Source organism: Vicugna pacos, chromosome 1 (genome assembly GCF_048564905.1).
Source record: "Vicugna pacos chromosome 1, VicPac4, whole genome shotgun sequence".
NCBI lineage: Eukaryota > Metazoa > Chordata > Mammalia > Artiodactyla > Camelidae > Vicugna > Vicugna pacos.
Window position 1 is genome coordinate 119,890,555 of NC_132987.1, and position 19,297 is coordinate 119,909,851.

Genomic DNA, 19,297 nt, shown 5'->3' on the forward strand with positions numbered 1-19,297 from the left:
CCATGGAATTCTAATTTTTCTTCAAAGAATGGATACTTATAAATTATAGTTATTCAGGCTCGTGTAATTGGCAGATGTTTTTGGGGAAAAAAAATAAATGAGCATGTCACTCTTAAAACTGATCAAAGCAGATCGTGTTTGTTGCAGATAATGATATTCAAACTTCCAAGCAAAAAAAGAAAAAGAATAGATCTTTGGAAAACGTGTATCTGCCGCCATGAGCTTGACAGCTTCCCAACAGTTAAAGGCTTTTTTGATGAGATCATGGCAATATTTTGATATTGTATAATGAATTGTGTCAACATTTCAAAGACATGCACAATTCAGTGAATCAGTAATTTCCAAATGATCAATTTATTGATCATGTTACAAAACTGTGTGTGGGTAAAACATTCATTCAAAGGGCATGATAGATCAGTCGACTTTAAGATAGCACAGTACCTACCATAGCTTCACTGCTATGGCGTCTAGCTCTCAGCCGTAGCCAGTCATTAAGGTGCTGCCATGTGGCCATTCTTTACACAGTACTGAATACTAGCAGGTATTTTATGGGTTATTTACTTGTTTTATTTGTTTGCTGTTCGTCTGCCCTGACTGGAAGGAGGGCTCCATGCGAGAAAGGACTTCGTCTATCTTTTCATCATTGTTTTCCTTAATGCCTACAGTAGTTTGGGGCACAGAGTAGATGTTCCATCCATCATGGTTAAAGAAATGAATACAATCACAAAATGAAGTTTTACCCAGCTATGACCAATTTGGCTTACCAAGAACTTTTAATGATTTGAGAAAATTTCTCAAGATATGTGGTTATTATAAAAAGATTCAAAATTATTTATGTGCAAGTATATCTAATATATAATACACAACACAAGTTATATAACACACACTACACGATACATCACACATTGTGTGTGTTGGAGGGGTGTAGTTACAGGTGTTCCTGAACAGGTGAGCTAACAGGGTTTGTGAGGAGAGATGGCTGGGGAAGACCATGGGAGACCCGTGCAACTTTGTAACCAGGATGCTCAGAGACAATCATTGGCACTGAAACAGGTAACTGGGCAGCTCCGGCAGACAGCTTAGCGCGGCAGGAGGCTGCTTCTATGTGTTTTTGATACTGTTTCATCACACATTAGAGCTACTTCTATGACCCACTTCATGCAATTATTTACATAATTGAAAATTTTCATTTTACGTTCAGCTGAGGAAACTGAACGGGGGAGTGGAAGAAATGGGTCCCCCTAAGGGTCTGCCACTACAGGCTGTGTGTCCCCGGGGGGGTCTTGTCACCATTGGGCTTTATGGACGAGGAGGTTGGAGTTGAGGTGCGTGAGCTCCAAAACTCATCCTGATGGTTCGAGTCCACGACTGTCTGCGTCATGATGTCATGACATAAAGTATAATTTAAAAGTCAGGAAAATTTTCTCTGAGGACCTTTAGTCAAGTAATTTCTATGTTGTTGCTTTGACCTGCTCATCTATTTTGTGTGAAGTCTTTATCCATCTTACAATCTCCTCCAGGTGGATTCTAAGAATTCACTTTTAGGAGTTCTTAGGAAAACAAAGAAAGCTATTGTGCTTTAAAATGATCTGCCAGACAGCTAGATAACCAAGCCAATGACATGTTTCTTCTTCCTATGGTATGCTGAACAACACACAGCCTCTGGGAAACCAAGCCAAAAATACACACGAAAAGAAGCCTATATCAACCACAAGTCTTGTGAAGATGCATGAGCAGAGAGAACAGAGCATCTAATGATGTACTTTAACAGGGCTCTCAACATGCATGCCCTCAGGTTACTCCACTCCTCATTGCTGGTCTGGTGAAACGGGTGAGCTAAGTGATGGCGAGCTGTGTGGGGACACTGGGGAGAAAAGCCTTACCTTTGACTGTCACGTGGACACTCTGGCTGGTGGAGAGTTGAGGCTGAACCAGCACGTTGCACGTGTACTCGCCCTCGTCCACCTCCTTCTGCACATCCGAGAGCTTCAGAGTCCCGTTGTTCTCAAACGCCACTTGGCGGTGGTTAAAAGGAAGCAGATTAGAGTTCTTGTACCATTTGATGGAGTAATACGGATAGCCAATCACCCGACAGTGAATGTATGTGTCCCGTCCTGCTATTGCTGTGATATTTTTCATTGGTCGAATGCTTGCAGGCCCTGGAGAGACACAGAGAAACTCTTGAAAATGATTTAAGGGTACAGCTTCCGTGTGGAAGTGCGCACACTTTCCCCTGAATTAAAACTGTCAATTATTTTCATGTAAGGACGTCTTTTTCAATTAAATGTACTTTTTCTGCATTTGGCATTTTCTACTAAGAAGGTTTTTTTTCCCCTTCTAATTTCATTACATTCAAATGAATTGAAGGAGTGTTAAATGCTTTAATGATCAACTACTTCTATTAAAACGTTTTGAATTACAGGATAAAAGGCAATTTAGTCAATAAAAAGTAACTAGCTGTACTGAACGACCGTGCTGCTTTGGTGAAAACACTGGCAGCAACTCAATTGTTTAGCTCTCTCTAGAAAATCGATTATGAGGATGGAGGTTATGCCACGTTGCACTATGAATGTAAGTTAAATTCTACATACATGAAGGTTTACCAAGAATGCAGGACGGAGGAAGAGGAGGAAAGCATGCAGAGCATAAACCAGGGAAAGAAAGCTCTGGAGGACAAGTCTAAGAGAAAACAAGAGGCCGAGCTGACTGCAGAAACTGAGATGCCATCTCCAACAGTGACCCCGCCACTGCCACTCTGAGTGGGAAGGAGAGGGTCGGAAATGGGGAGGACAGTCACTTCGCTCCGGCATTCCAAGACTCGGCTCAGTGCATGCAGAAACCTTCTCCACTACAATGAGTTATGTGTGTTTTTTGAGGAGCTGATTTGACAAGCACCTCTTACGTTTATTCGAGCCTGGTACAGGACGACTCCCGCCGAGTTGTTGGCAGTGCAGCGGTAGACGCCCCCGTCCCGGACCTGAGAGCTGGAGATGTTCAGGTAGCTGACCACATTCCCCTCGGACGTGATCATCTGGCTGATGCGGTGGCCGCCGCCCTTGAGAATTGGGTCGTCGTCCAGGGTCCATGTGATCGTGGGCAGCGGCGTCCCCTTCACATTGCACATGAGGGACACCGGTTCTGCCGGACTCACCACTTTTTCACTAAAGGCAGAAATAATTTTGGGAGTTCCATCTGCAGGAAGACAAATCATGGAAGGAAGTGGCGATACAAATAATTAAACGACTTCCAGGTACGTTTAGTTAATGGTTAGGCGGTGGATGCAGGGATTCTCAAACACGACTCAAAGGTCTGGTTTTACAGATGAAGCTAAGTCCCAATCAGAACAAAATTTCCTTTTCAAAATAAGTGAACACCCCATTTGCAACCTTTAATGACTCTCTTGTATATTTCCTGATTGTCATAACAAGAAGCAAGATAATGCAACTCAGATGTTCATGTTAAACAATGTCATCTGCCACCAGGTTTATAACTCAAAACTGGTATGTTCCCAGCCAAAGTTATAAACGTGGAAGAAATCCACACATCCCCACTGGTTACTTTAGCTTTCTAGTTCCCGCAAGTTAACTAGGCATGGCCTCCCAGGGAATTGTTTAGAGGAATAAAAGAATAAAAGAAAGAGCTAAGAGACTGATTATCTCATCTTTATCATGTTCTCATAAGAAATCACCTTTTATAGTTTTAATGGCAAGTCATAAATGTACGTGAATTTCCATGAAGGCTCTGAGGATGGGTAGATGCTAAATAAGGTTTGACTTCCAGCATGTATTAAATATCTCCAAAAGTATCTCCTGAAGCATGGCCATATAATTTATCATCTGTCCTGAAATATTTTTGAGAATAAAATGGATGCTAGGAACAATAACGCTAAGAGAACACGCACAACCCAAGACTGTCCCAGGCAAACGTGTTGCTCAGTCTTAGAGGAGTTTCCATAGGAATTTCCAACATTTTCGACAAAGATCAAATTTTTATATTCCATTATTTTTCTATCATTCATATATATATATATATATATATATATAAAATTTCCTCATACTGTCTGATAGTAATCACAAATGCATGTTTCTCTTATATATATACATATATATGTGTGTGTGTATATATATATATATATATATATATGTATGTATCTCCATTAAAAAAAAGAGAGAGATACATACACATTAGAGAAAAATGTATCAAAACTAATGGCCTAGCAGCCTCAGGCATATAAATCAACACTGTGACACGTTTTCCTAGGCGTTAAGTGAGTCATTTTGACATAACTGTGACCACATGCAGCAGGATTTCTGAGTCTGGTAACAAACCTTGCTGGAGGAGATATTGAAAACTTTGGAGCTTATTTTAACGGTTTATCAGTGATGAAAGATGAAGATTAAGAGAGTTTTTTTAAGCTTTTAATTATAAAAGTTACGTACATTCATTGTCGAAAAATTTGAAAGTACAGGTGAGCAAATGAAAACGCAAAAAACAAAACTGAAGATGCCTCGCAGGCCTCACCGTGGAAAGCTAAGTGTTGACGCTCGCAAACACTCCTGAGGGGAGAGACACCCGCCGTCCCCAGGCCCGAGGCAGCGCCGAGCCGGGAGGCTTCCCTGCAGCTCTCCACCGCCTTTTAATTGCAAATCCCTGAGCCTTACCTTCTTAATTCTCCTCTGCTTTGGGAGGCTGGAGGAGGCTTTCAGGCCTGTTTTTTTGTTTTTGTTTTTCCTCCCCAGAGGCATTCAGAAGTAGCGCCTATCAGGGCCTTGGACTGCAAACACCTTTCCAACTGCTGGTGCTTCGGAATGTTGAAGTTATTTTATTTGACCCTACAATTCAACATTTTTTTCCATGATGTGTTTAGCTGTAAATTCCTTTTCACTGATTTTTACACTGAACACTAAAATCTCTAAGTCTTCTTTCAATATGTTTAGGAAAGCTTTCATCAGTTATCCTCTTTTTTTTTAAAGATAAAGTTTACCTACAGTGAAATGTATAGCTCTTCAATGTGCAAATACTGGGTTTTGTTAAACACCTACACTTGTGTAACCTCTGAAATACCTGATGAGAAGCCATCCATCAACTGTACTGATGGCCTCCTTTAAGTAGTATTTTCCTCCCTCAGAATTGTAAGATTTTCCGTTTATCCCTGGTTTTTAGCTCAGCTCTGTTGTGCCTGCACGTGGTTTTCTGTGTATTTATTCCTTTTGGGGTTTGCGGGGGTTTTGAGATCTGCAACTTTATTTTATACACCAAATTTGGGGAAATTGTGGCCACTGTATCTTTAAATATTTTTCTCCCCCATTCTCTGTCTTCTATTTTGCTGAGCCCCTAATTATCTGCATGTCAGGACATCTGCAAATGTCCCATATGAATAAGGCTCTGTTCACCTTCTGTGCCATCTTCCTTCTCTCCGTGCTTCAGGTTGGAGACGTGATTTTAATGTCTTCAGTTTCATGGATGCTTTTTCCTTCCTTCTCCAGTCTTCCACTGAAGCCAATGCATTTTCACGTCTGCTGGCTCCTTTTAGTCCCCACTGCCCCGCTCGCCTTCCCGTCTGCTCGCGCTTTACGCCCAGGTTCCCCTCTACGCTGTTGAACAGACTTCAAGCAGCGGCTCTGAAAGCCTTGCTGGCTGGGTCCTTCCCAGGGTCTGTTCTTATTCTTCTTGGTCTCTGGTCACAGTAACCTATTTGTTTTTCATGCTTGGCTATTCTTATTGTAGACTTGGGTTCTCCTTCACATTTCTGCAGTTCATGTGTCAACCAAGTTTTTCAAGGAAGTTTATTTTCAGATTTTAGGATTCCCTACTGTTATTTCCTTCTTCCTGAAATCTCCACTCACCTCCCTCAGTTTGCAGGTAATCTGACAGCCCAGCCCTCTGTCCTTCTACACCTCAGTCCCACCAAGACTGCAGTTTTCTGCTTTTCTTTTTCTGTTTTAGATTCCCCACGCGCTCATCCCACCGGGACTGGAAACTCTCCTTAGGGGAAATGTGGTATCAGTGTAGAAATCACCTAATTTTCCCCTTTCTTTCAAGGATCAAATTCTTTCTGCCTGTTTGCTGGTGTCTCCCCAGTGTCTGCATACAAGTTTGCAAATCCCGAAACTCATAATTTTCATCTTCTTGTAGGTTAGTCTGACACATGCTACTCTATCATTTCCAGAAATAGGTCCTTATTCTCTTTTATTATTTCATTTTCCAGATATTCTGGCTTGATCTTGAACCTACAATTACTAGATCCCAGTTTCTTTAGACTTCCATCCAGCTTCCTTGTCCTCATAGGGAACATTCCCAGATTCTACATTACGTCAATGGCCACTCTTAGTTACCGGTATTGTAAGAGTTTATCATCTATGTAAATCCATAGCTACTATAGGAGGTCACATCGGAGGATACTAGTTAGACATCATTTTAAGGCAGTTACTACATGTGTATTTGAAATTCCATTTCTACTTTCTCTGGCTACATTAGCACTGTCATCTCTCAGAAAAGAAAAAATAAAACGAAGCTTCTTGTCCTGAATGGAAACTGACATACGACAAATAAATCCATGAGTAGGCTCAGCGTGCTCCTCTGTCCCCTCTTTCTATTCAAGTGACAGGCTGTTTTGGAGATGAAAGCAGACATTATTTTCCCAGTGAGATCTGAGTGTCAGAAATCTTTCTTGTTGTCACTCTCTGATAACCTGAACTCTTTCGACATCATTATGGATTATCAATATGCTTTTTAGGTCTCCTTCGTCACACGAGATGGTTGCCAAGGTAACCAGGCCTAGACAGGCAATCTCTCCCTTTTCTACAAAGAATCTAAAAATAGTGACTACGTGAGGACTACAGGGCATTGGCCCACTGGCTCTGTGCAAACTGATTACTTTCTGCACTTAATTACTATGTGCACCACAGTGTCAGGCTTTTAATCTGAGTATCATGCCTTCAGCTAATTTCACCTCTGCTTTGAAACACTCACTGTCTGCAAAGAAATGCTTGAATCAAAATAAGGATGCTATTCTAAGCTTGCTTCTTCTTAAAAATTGGCTAAGGTTAAAAAAGTAAGAAGAGAAATCTCCTCTTAGCATCAAGACATACTTAAACTTATTTTCATACAAAAATGAATTTCTCTTTTTCCCCCTTTAGGTTATATGAAAGTCATGTAATTATTTTAATCAGCTGATAACAGATGAATTTTAAATTATATATAAAGACACAATTTCCAACAGCACATGCAAATATACAGATAAATGCTAGTTCAATTATCTGATGATAAACATGTATCTCTCAAATGAATGTTACCTTGATAGCGTCTTTCCCTGGCTGATGATAAGCCTGAAGATGTAAGTTAAGAGAAGAAAACAACGTAACATACCTAAACCCATGATGACACCGCCAGGGAATTCCTCAAAACTTCCAATCACCTACATCTGCAACAATTCGGACACAAACAGGGACAACCCTACAACCCAAATGCCATTTTTCACTCCACCGAGCACTGCACTGAAGTGCTGCTCTGCATTTTGCCTCTAAAGCTGTGTTTCTCAATGAGGGACATCTGGCAATGTCTAGGACATTTTTGGTTGTCACGACTGGAGGGTGGTACTGCCAGCATCTGGTGAGCAGAGGCCAGAGACACTGCTAAACATCCTACAGTGCATGAAGCAGCCCCCAAGCCAAGCATCACTGACAGACCCTGGTCTAGAGGATAATGAACTGTCAACCCAACCATGAGTCTCGAGTTTCTTAGGCCTATATCTTGACAGGTAACTTCAAACACGTGAGTAGGCAACATTTATGTTACTGAACTTCTATGTTAAACCACATTCCTTATGTTACTTCTACCCTGGACAAATTTCACTTCACCAGAATTTATTCTTTAATCTGCCCGATTTAGTTTGAAAAACTAGGGTAGAATCATTAGCTGGTCAGATGGATGGAAATCTTAAAACTGTGTTATGAGCAATGCTTCACCCTTCGCTCCTCCTTTTGGGTGCTCTGGGTTTGGGTTCTTTTTCAGCTGAACCCTGTAACAAGGCCCACTGACCTTCGAGGACCACCTGCACATAGTCTTGAGCGGACAGCTTATCCTTGCGCACAAAGCACTGGTACGCGCCCCCGTCACTTCTGACCATGTGGTCCATGATAAGGGTTTCGCGGTTGATCCCTGTGATCCTCACATTTTTTCCAGGGTTGAGGATTTCACCGTTTCGGTACCAGGAGAGTTCCTGGTCCTCACTTCCTGTCACGCTGCAGGACAAGGAGACCTGGCTGCCCACGCTGCTTTTAACCTTCCTGGGGCTGATGGTAGCTTTCAGCGGCTCTGGAGTTTTTGGTAAAAGAAGAGAAAAAGGTAAAAAACATCACGTATGTAGAGACTGTTTCGACCACAGGGTGGACTCCTGACAAGGCAACCGCATCGTGGCAAGCACACCTCCTAATTTCGCACTTCAGTAGTATTTCATGGGGCTCTGTTTTGCTTGGGAACGCCCTCACTCCTATTTGTCTTTTTTTTTTTACTGGCCTTCTTTCTTTCTCTGTGTAGCGAATAGACTGCTGTTGGTCAAATCTCTTTCTCATCAAATCAATGTGAGTGTTAATCCACTGACAATGAGAAACGCAATGTGCTGGTTATCGGCAAGGACAGAAATATTTGAATATTTAAATCCTATTTCCCTGGTCCCCCAATGTGACACTGATGGGTTTGCTCTGGGCTGTTCTCTCACACATATATACTCACTCACATCCCCTGTGTGGCTTAACCAGGGCCCATGACACAGCTGTAAGAAAGCAGGCTGATATTATAATTTGCAACCATGAAACAGGATATTTTTCTTTAAAATGAGGCTAACTGCTTTGGACAGTGTTGTTAACTCTCATCCTTGACTTCTTATGTTTTCATTCAACAAACCCAGTTCAATGCAGTAAGCATTTATTGAACATCTACTGTATGCCAAGGACAGGGTTAAACTCACAGGTGAGACAAAGATGAATAACTCTTGTATGCAGCTAGCATGTGTCATAAAGTTACCAAGTATCTTCTGTACATTATTTAAGTCAGTCTTCCCACAGTCCTGTGAGTTTTGTATTATCTCCATTTTACAGAAGAAGAAATGGTTATTCAGAAAGATTAATTAATTTAACCAAATCCACTCAACATGTAGACGGCAAAAACCAGCTGTTTACCACAATGGTTACTGACTTCTCATGTCACCACACTGTGAAGTCTTTAAGGAGCTCAGTCTTGTAAGTAGGTAAGACAAATATGAAAGTGAAGATAGTAACCAAAAGGGTCCATGAGAGGTGTACAGTCTGTGCAAGAGGATCAAAAGAAAGTCCTCAGACATCAAGGACGGACAGAACCAAGGCCAGCGGGAGCGCAGAGCGCACGGCGTGCAGAGCAGGGACCACACGAGTTAGAGCAAGAAGCAGAGCCACGTCTTAGGAGGAGCTCTGCATCAGTCTGGATGCAACACGGGGTCTCTGAAGGAGACCAGCGGGAGAAAAATGACAAAGGCAGTCTGGGACAATCCTGCAAAGGGCTTCAAGATTTTGGAATCAAATCAGAGGGAACTAAAGAAAGCTCTCCAGAATTTTTAGCAAGTTAGCACCATAGGCAAACATACTTTTAGGAGAATCGACTGATCATATTGCATTGGACAGGTGAGAGTGGGGAAACTGGTCAGCAAAGGGGCAGTGCTGGCAGTTGTGGCGCAGTTAAAGCCTGACCTTGGACCGGGCAGAGGTGGAGAGCACAGCTGAGGAGCACTGTGAGGCACAGCCTCTAGGACGTGGCTGGATGTGGTCGCAGAAAGGAAAGTCTGAAAGGGGATCCAGGACTTAAAGCCTGAATCTGGAGGATCTGAGGGTGGGAGAGGTCTAGAACACCAAGAGCCATTTGCAAGGCGGAGACTGATGGTGGAGAACAGTCTGGGACATTGTTCTTCAGAAGTGCCAGCTAAACATCAGATATAAAATTGGGAGACATAGTCATTTGACACTCAACACGGAAGCTGAGGCTAAGCCCGCAAATTCAAGGCTGTTTTCAGAGGGGAGGAATTCGAAGCCCTAAAATAAAAGAGAGCACCAGAAGAAAAGAGAAGAGATAGAAGAGAAGGCAGTTCTGAATTTGGAACCCAAGAGCATGCTTTCCTCCTAGAGAAGAGACCAAACCAAGGAGCAATCAGAAGGGGGAGGGGGGACATGAGAGAATCATCTGGAACTTCGCTGGATGTGGCAGAAGAGTACAAAGATGAAAACAAGCACCACCAGAAAGAAAACCTTTCCACTGATAACTCTTGAAATGTAGACAGTGATAAACGCTTTCAGAGAGAAAGCCACAGGATGCTCTGAGGGTTGAGCAGTAAATAGGAGGACAGTGGGGAACGTTTCGGGAAGGAGGCGTTGCATTTAACAGATGGGACATTTTAGACATTCAAGTATTTGAAAACCATCTTCCATATGGAGAGAGCAGCATGGCCCGCGATTAGAGAAGGAATGGGTTTATATGGGGAAAAGGAAGAAGTTAGATTTTGCGGGAATGGGTTTTTTTGAAGTAAAACTCTGGGAAATATGACCCTACAGGTTTACATGAGATGCTTTCCATACTATCCTAAGTTATAAACTTTATTCAACAGAAACTGGGGAGCCATGAAAGGTGGTTTTGATCCTGCCTGTTGGAACACTTCTTCCTAGCCGCCCAGTGCTGCGCTGCTTCGCCTGCAAACCACAGAAATACAACCGTGCAGATGTTATCCTCCGGCTCCTCCTCATCCCACCCAGCCTGAGCTTGTCTGAACGACACTTGCAGGACTGAGCATGGGCAGTGCATCCCAGGCAGGCACTGGGATACTTGCTCTGAATGTATTCACTTGGCTGGTGCTGTGCTTAAGCAGTCTACACCCCCAGTGACACTGACGAGTCGGTTCCACAAGAGGCAGAAGGCTGGAAAAAAGCCAGGGTAAGGAAATGCCTCCCTTTTCAATGCTAGACTCTGGTATTCAGTTTGCTCAGGTTAGTTCATCAGATTTTCACACATATGCAGATAAATATATACGACATCATACTGGCAATTAAGAGGCATGTATTTTGACCTAAGTTCTGCGACTCATTTCTGGCCATGTGATCACTTTGATTTGGTTTCTATGTAAGTAAAAAATTAAGCCTGTTTAGCCAGAGTGCTTCCTCCCTGCAATTACAGCCGTCCTTCCTCCCAGTCCGCCTTCGGCAGTCTTCTCAACACCCTCCTCAAGTCAGTCACTCCAAGTCAACTGGGGATGACACATACCCAGCATACTTGGCTAAATGATCAAAAATATTGAGTCCAAGTCCAATATTTGGGTAATTATAGCCCTATATACAGCCCTATCTATAGCTAATAATGGCCCCACTTAGGAATTTAAAGTAGCGTCTGGAAACAGGCAAGGACAACTCCTTGGACCTGACTGTCATCGCTTATGTGGACAGCACAGTCCTGCCCCTCTTCCTCCATCGATTTTTAGACAGGCTGACTGTCCTGAATTCAACAGCTCGGTACTATCGTCTTGGAAATGTATCCTGCGTCTTAATGGAAATCTTGGATGTCTGGGATCAGATAGATCTGAAGTCACCCTAAGCTCCGAGTCTCCAGCTGTGTAACCTCGAGCAATTTGAGCCTCAATTTCTTCATCTGCAAAATGGGGCTGAGATGTGTCTAAACAGGACTGTTGTGAGGGTTCGCGGGGGCTGCAGAGAAAGCCCAGAGGTCGTTTTGAAGCAAAAGCTCCACCAGGGGCACCAGCATCACCGCTGCAAGTTACCATCCAACTTACGTTTCACGTACAGGTGGCCTATCACCTTAGCAGTTCCGTATCTGTTGGACACTTCACACACATAGCTGCCTGAGTCTGAGGGACGAGTGTTCTCAATAAGCAGCCCCGTCACGGTCTTCTGGAACCTTCCAGAAAGTTCCAGGGGCATGTTGTCCTTCAGCCAGCGGTAATCTGGCTCAGGGTGCCCAAGCGCTTTGCAGGGCAACTCCACACGCTGCCCTGCCATGGCTTTGCGATGGTCAAACCCATCCAGTATGGATGGGGCTGAGTTCGCTGGGTCTGCAGAAGGGAAAAAAAAAACTCTTAGATATGATGCATGAGTTAAAGTAGTCATGCAGAATCATAGGGTTGTCTATATAATTCAAATTCCATGTATCAGACCAACTACTGATGCAGATCTTTCAGGTTTTAGATACTTATGAACAGAAAAAAAAAGGACCTATTCATGTAAATTTCTTCTCCTCAGAATTTGCAGAAAGTTGAAGCAGATATATCACCAAAGGAGGTATACAAACGACGAATAAGCACATGGAAAGATGCTCAGTATCATTAGCCACTAGGGTAATGCAAATGAAAAACACTATGATAGGTACCTCACACCTGCTAGGATGGCTATGATAATAATAAAAAACAAACAATAACAAGGGCTCGTGAGGATGTGGAGAAGAAACTGGAACCTTCACACACTGTTGATGGGAATGTAAAATGGTGCAGCCACTTTGGACAAGAATTTGGCAGTTTCTTAAAATGTTAAGCTTCAGTTTACCTTAAGGGCCCAAAGCTCCACTCGTAGGTACCTACCCTAGACCTAAATGAAAACCTATGTCCACTCAAAGACTTGTTCACAAATGTTCATAGTGGGATTATTCATAACAGCCAAAAAGTGGAAATAGTCCAAAAAGCCACTGTTTAGTGAATGGATAAGCAAAGTGTGAATACACACACATACTACTCAGCATGCAAAAGAGTGAACCACTGACACATAGTACAACATGGATGGACCTCAAAAGATGATGTTTGGTGAAAGAAGCTAGATGCAGAGCCACGTACTATAGGATTTGATTTACATGAAACATGCAGAAAATGCAAATCTATAGAGACAGATGGTAGGTTAATAGTTGCCTAGAGCTGGGATTGAACTGATTGTTGCGAATGGGCAGCAGCAATCTTTCTGGCTGACAAAAATGTTCTAAAATTGGATTACAGCGATAGTTGCAAACTCTATACATTTACTAAAATCATTGAATAGTATGTGTAAAATGAGTGAAGTGTATGTTTGGTAAACTGCATCTCAATAAAACTATTTTACAAGAAAAGAATGGGGCATTTCTTTTACATTTTATTTATTTTTTTATATAAGGATTTTTATTTTTTGTTGTTTAATTTGCTTTTATTTGATGATCACATTTATTGTACATTTTTATTTCTTGTTTATAATTGTCTCTTCATGCCAATAGCCTTTGGTTCTTTTTTTGTTTTCTGTTTTTATATTTTTGAATTATAGTCATTTTACAATGTTGTGTCAAATTCCAGTGTAGAGCACAATTTTTCAGTTATACATGAACATACATGTATTCATTGTCACATGTTTTTTCACTGTGAGCTACCACAAGATCTTGCATCTATTTCCCTGTGTTATACAGTATAATCTTTTTTATTTTTTAAATAGACAATGTAAGCAATGCTTGAGACATGCTCTCATGGGGACATGTGGTCAGACACAAAATTAGTACAACCACACAACACTGGATTTAATTTCGATGTTTTGTCTTCAAACTTCTAATCTACATCTTCAAAAATTAGCTTTTATCATAAAAATTTGCAAACTCACACAGAAGTAGAGGAAATAATATAATGCATCCCATATATTTATCACCCAGATGCAACAGGAATCACAGCATGTTTAACTCTCGCCTGTGTCTCTGCAGTCTGTGCTTTTGGTGCTAACATGCTTGTCCAGTCATAGAATCTATGTTATTTTCTCATGAATCACTAGTATGTTTTTCTGATGGAAATTAGATTTTTCTTACATAACCACAATGTCAGTATCACACAAGAATAATAATAACCTTTTGGTATCCTCTATTATCTACTCCATATTCATTTTTTTCTTATAAAAAGTCATATTTTTATTTTTACAACTCATCTAATTAAATCAGAATTGTTCTACAGTTAACATTTAGTTATGCCTCCTTTTTAAATGTTTTTCAGCTTTATTGAGGTATAACTGGCAAAAATTATATGCACTTAAGGTTAAGGTGTACAATGTGATGGCTTCATATAAATGTAAATTTTGAAATGATCACCACAGTCAAGCTAATTAGCATTCACTATCTCACAGTTACCTTTTTTTTTCTTTTCATCCCCTGACCTCCCTCCCCTCTGACAGCCACCCATTTATTTTCTGTACTGATGAATCTGGTTGTTTTGTTATTCACTTGTTTTAGATTTCACATATAAGTGAAATCATATAATATTTGTCTTTGTCTGACTTTTTCATTTAGCATAATGGCCTCTATGTCCATCCATGTTGTCACAAATGGCAAGATTTCACTTTTTATGGCTGAATAATATTTCATTGTATATTTATATCACATCTTCTTTATCCATTCATCTATTGATGGACACTTAGGTTGCTTTCATATCTTGGCTAGTGGAAATAATGTTGCAATGAATATAGGGGCGCATATATCTTTTCAAATTAATGTTTCTGTTTTCTTCTGATAAATACTCAGACATGGAGCTGCTGGATCATATGGCAGTTCCATTTTAAATTCTTTGAAAAATCTCCATACTCTTTTCTACAGTGGCTGTTCAGTGAATGAGGGTTCCTATTTTCCACATTCTTGCCAACATTTGTCTTTTTGATAATAGCCACTCTGAGGGGTGTGTAGTGATATCTCTGTGGTTTTCATTTGCATTTTCCTGAGGAAGAGTGTGTTAAGCATCTTTTTATGTGCCTATTGGCCGTCTGTATTATCTTCTTTGGAAAACTCTCTATTCAGTTCCTCCACCCATTTTTAATTGAGTTGTTTTCTTGATGTTGAGTTGTATTAGCTTTTGTATATTTTGGAACATTAACCCCTTATCATGTAACTTCTTTTTCATTTCTAATTTTATTGATTTGGGCCCTCTCCCTTTTTTTCTTGGTAAGTCTGGCTAAAGGTTTATCAGTTTTGCTTACATCCTCCCTCTCAGTCTGTGTGTGCCTGGAGATCTGAAGTGAGTCTTGCAGGCAGCATATACCTGCGTCTTTTCTTATCCATTGAGCCACTCAGTGTCTTTTGATTAGAGGTGGTCAACTTACATTTAAAGTAATTATTGATAGGTATATATTTGTTGCCATTTTGTTCACTGTTTTCTGGTTGTTTTGTTCTTTTTTGCTCCTTTCTTCTTTTCATGCTTGCTTCCCTTGTGACTTGATGATTATCTTTAGTGTTATGTTTGGTTTGCTTTCTCTTTATCTGTGTACCTATTACAGATTTCGGTTTGTGGTTACCATGGTGTGTGTGTGTGTGTGTGTGTGTGTGTGTGTGTGTGCATATGATTATTTTAAGTTGATGATCTCTTAAGTTGGAACACATTCTAACAACCTTGCAGTTTTACCTCCTCCTGTTTAACACAGTTGACTTTATCTTTTACATCTTTTTGTTTCCTGTATCCCCAGCCACCTATTGTGTGTATAAGTGACCTTGTTGCTTTCATCTTTTAACCTGTTTACTGGCTTGATAAGTAGTTGATCTCTGCCTTTACTGTACGTTTGCCTTTACAAACGAGGTTTCTCCTTTCATAATTTTCATATTTGTAGGTGTGGTCTATTCTCTTTTGCTAAGAGAAATCCCTTTTTCATTCCTTGTAAAATATGTTTAGTGGTGCCTTAAATCTTTTAGCTTTTGCTTGTCTGTAAACCTCTCTATCTCACCTTTGTAGAGTATTCTTGGTTTCTTTCCTTTCATCACTTTAAATGTATCATTCCACTCCTTTCTGGCCTGCAAAGTTTCTGCTGTAAAGTCAGCTGATATTCTTATGAGAGTTTCTTTGTACTTAACTGTTCCGTTTCCCTAGCTATGTTGAAGATTCTCACTTTATCTTTAATTTTTGCCATTTTAATTGCAATCTGTCTTGGTGTGGATCTCTGATTCATCTTGTTTGGGACTCTCTGTGCTTCTCGGACCTGGATATGTGTTTACTTTCTCTAGATTGAGACGTTTTCAGCTATTATTCCTTCAAATAAATTGTCTTCCTCTTTCTCTCTTCTCCTGGAAGCCCTATCATGACAAAGTTAGTATGCTTGATGCTGTCCCAGAGGTCTCTTAAGCTCTCTTCATTTTTAAATCCTTCTTTCTTTTTTCAGCTTAGCTTGAGTGATTTCCACTGTCTCCCAGTTCGCTGATCTGTTCCCCTGTATCATCTAATCTACTGCTGATTCCTTCCAGTGTATTGTCATTCCGGGTGCTGTGTTCTTTAGCCCTGTTCGGCTCTTCTTCACATTTTCTAGCTCTGTGTTAGACTTCTCTAGGGGCTCGTCCATTCTGCTCTTGAGTTCGCTGAGCATCTTTATGATCATTATCTTTAGCTCCTTATTAGTAGATCGTTACCCCCACTTCACTCAGTTCTTCTTCTGGGACTTTATCTTGTACTTTTGTTTGCAATATATTCATCAGGTGCTTCATTCTGCCTAAGTCTCTGTTTCTGTTCCTATGTGTTAGGTAGGTCAGTTACATTTCCTGATCTTGGGAAAGTGGCCTTATGTAGGAGACGTCCTGTGGGTCCCAGAAGCACGCTCCTCTGGTCACCAGAGCTGCATACTCTAAGAGGCCTCCCCTGTGTGGGCTGCGTGGGCCCTCTGCTGTGCTGGGGCTGACTGCTGTGGGCGCACTGGGAGGCAGGGTCAGACCGCAACCTGGCTGGCTGGCAAGCCCTACCTCGTACAGAGCCTGCTGCCCCCCTGGTGGGTGGGCTTGAGTCTCCATGCAGCTAGCTGCTAGCCTTGGGGGCGGGGTAAGCTTCCAGCAGCAAGAGGCAAAGGGGAGAACTCTAAAATGGCACTTGCCAGCACTAGTGTCCGTGTGGTAGAATGAGCTCTGCTGCCACCAGCATCTGTACCCCCAGGCGGAGTCCCATGTGCCTGCTGCCTCTGCAAGAGGGTCTCCAAGATCAGCAAGTCGGTCTCATCCAGGCTCCTTTCAAATTACAGCCTCTCGCAGGTCTCAGTGGGTAAGCCCTATAAGAGTCCTACTTAGCCCTCCAGCTCTACGGTCTCATTCCTCCAGCACGAACTATCTCCTCCCTCAATTACTTCATTAAGACTGCTGTGACAGAAGCCATCAGAGTTATGTGTCACATGCAGTGGACTCTCTTTTGGAGCCTTTTGATTACGTGTGATTGACCGCTTCCTTCTCCTTGCAACTATCAAGTGCACCTTCAACCCCAGATGTTCGGTCTTACTCCGTCTCTCCTCTTCTGCTGTGTCTAAGTGTGTGATACTCCCTCATCAGGTTATGCTCTGATGCCCCTCACTTCTCCTCACAAATGCTCACGAGGCTATTAGACTCCCATCACTTCCATGGTGACCCAGTGGTCATGAGTCCTGCTGCCTGTGTTTTTGAAACATCAGTGAGAACATCATTCTTAAAATTTTTTAAGTAAGTAAAAAATAATAACCCTAGGTTTAAGAAAAGCAAATTTGCCTTTCCAACTCTGAGAGTTAAATTTGAAAACCAGTACTAATTTAGAGTAGAGATACACAAGGTTATCTTCTTGGGTTTCTCACTTTTTTTTAAAGGTTTTCTCTTTCTTTTCAGGTTTCTCTTTAGGGAAGGATGAGCTCCCGGATTATCATCACTTGGCTCACTCTTTTTTTGGGATGGAGAAATGATTATTTGCTTCTTTTGTGAAGTCCAAATTAATCTTATATCCAGCTCCATCGCACCCCCTGAAGCCTTCTCCCTTCTTGTCTCAATATTGTCATGCAGCTCCCCTTCAATGCAAGCAAGACCTTTCCTTGGCTATTCTGAACAAGTAGACCATTGTGCTGTCATTAAAGCTGCCACAGAGTAGATGACAGATGCCATCCATTTTCTAATTCATTTTCTCTACAGTTTTTTCTTAACTGAGCGTATTTTCACTGCTGATTACTCTTGCCCTTAACAGAGCCAACAAGACATAACTGTAACACACGGGATAAAGTAACAGTTGACTTGAAAAAGAACAGGTAAAGAAAAAGCATTTTCAGGTTCAGAGGAGAAATCACTTAATTCTGACTTAACGTTTGTGCCACACCTTAAAAGACAGGTGGGTTTTGGCTATTTTAAAGACTTAAATAGGGAAGAAGAATCCAGGCAGAACATTATCAAGAGCAGTAAGTGGGTGTTCAGATGACAATGTTTTAATTTCCCCAACATTTAACAACTTCCCATCACTTCTTCCTCACAAAACATCACTATAATTAAAAGATATTCATCACATGAATCAATTTAGGGCAAAGGTCATATATTTTGCACTTGATTTCTAGTACTGAGATGGTCATGTCACGCTTTTCAACTGCTGCATGAAGTGCTAATGCATCACTGTGTGAATGGATTGCTGATTTGTTCACAGATGGGCCAAAAGCAAGTAGACTGTAGAGACTGTATGAAAGGCCAGTATTTTCTCAAAGTAGAAGTCTCATTGAAAAGGGCACAAAACTGATGTATTTCTCAGAGTGGAATAAACTGCCCTGGGGTTTCCTTCACTTGAGAATAATCCTGGAAGGGGGTGAGAGGGTGTGAATATTCCCTTAATTTTAAATGTGGACAATCTCCCTGCTGCTGTTAGACACAGTATAGAAGAGCAGGAGGTGTGTTCTGTGTGACCCTGTTCTGCCCCCTCAGAGCTGTGGGTGGTCTGAAGCATCGTGAAGCTGGCTGGTGTTGCCAGTGACAGAAGATACAAATTATAGGACAAGGAAGCATTGTCAACAAAATAGAAATCACATTGGGTCAAAGGAACTCAGAATTTTACAAAATGTATAATTACTTCATTTGGAATATCTATTTTTGCATTGCATTATATTGTATTATATCAGTATTTATTGGTTTAAAAAATCTCACATTGCTAAAATGTTTTGGGAAAAAAAGAAGGCTTCATTTTAGTCATGAATTCTATAATTTTGATTACGTCCTCCCTGGGGAACTAACAAAGGAACATAGAAATAGGAAGCACACTCTTGATGAGTTTTTACCTGATACAAAGAGTCTAGCACTGTTACTCTGCCTCGTCTCCCCGGTGTATCTGTGCCGCGTGATACAGCGGTAGTTATACAATCCATCTTCATTCTGTACATCTTTAATATACAAGGCTCCCGTGGATGTGATGAGAAATCTAGATCCTGAAACAGAAGGAAACAGTTACCCAATTAAAATAGAGCAAAAGCAACCCAGTCATATAAACGAAGTCACTGAAGAGTGCTTCTGTATGTGAAGGAAACTCACGCTAAGGCAAATAATAGGTGTA

General features: G+C 41.3%; 1 protein-coding gene across 1 annotated transcript in view; it reads right to left on the minus strand.

Annotated features, from left to right (window-relative positions):
• DSCAM (DS cell adhesion molecule) overlaps positions 1 to 19,297 on the minus strand; it is a 667,301-nt gene that overhangs the window by 242,397 nt on the left and 405,607 nt on the right. Inside the window, exons 5-9 of the mRNA XM_031684569.2 lie at positions 19,026 to 19,172; positions 11,804 to 12,082; positions 8,041 to 8,316; positions 2,896 to 3,192; positions 1,884 to 2,159 (exon numbers count right to left, since the gene is read on the minus strand). Coding sequence (XP_031540429.2) covers positions 1,884 to 2,159; positions 2,896 to 3,192; positions 8,041 to 8,316; positions 11,804 to 12,082; positions 19,026 to 19,172 — 1,275 coding nt within the window. The remainder of the gene's footprint in view (positions 1 to 1,883; positions 2,160 to 2,895; positions 3,193 to 8,040; positions 8,317 to 11,803; positions 12,083 to 19,025; positions 19,173 to 19,297) is intronic.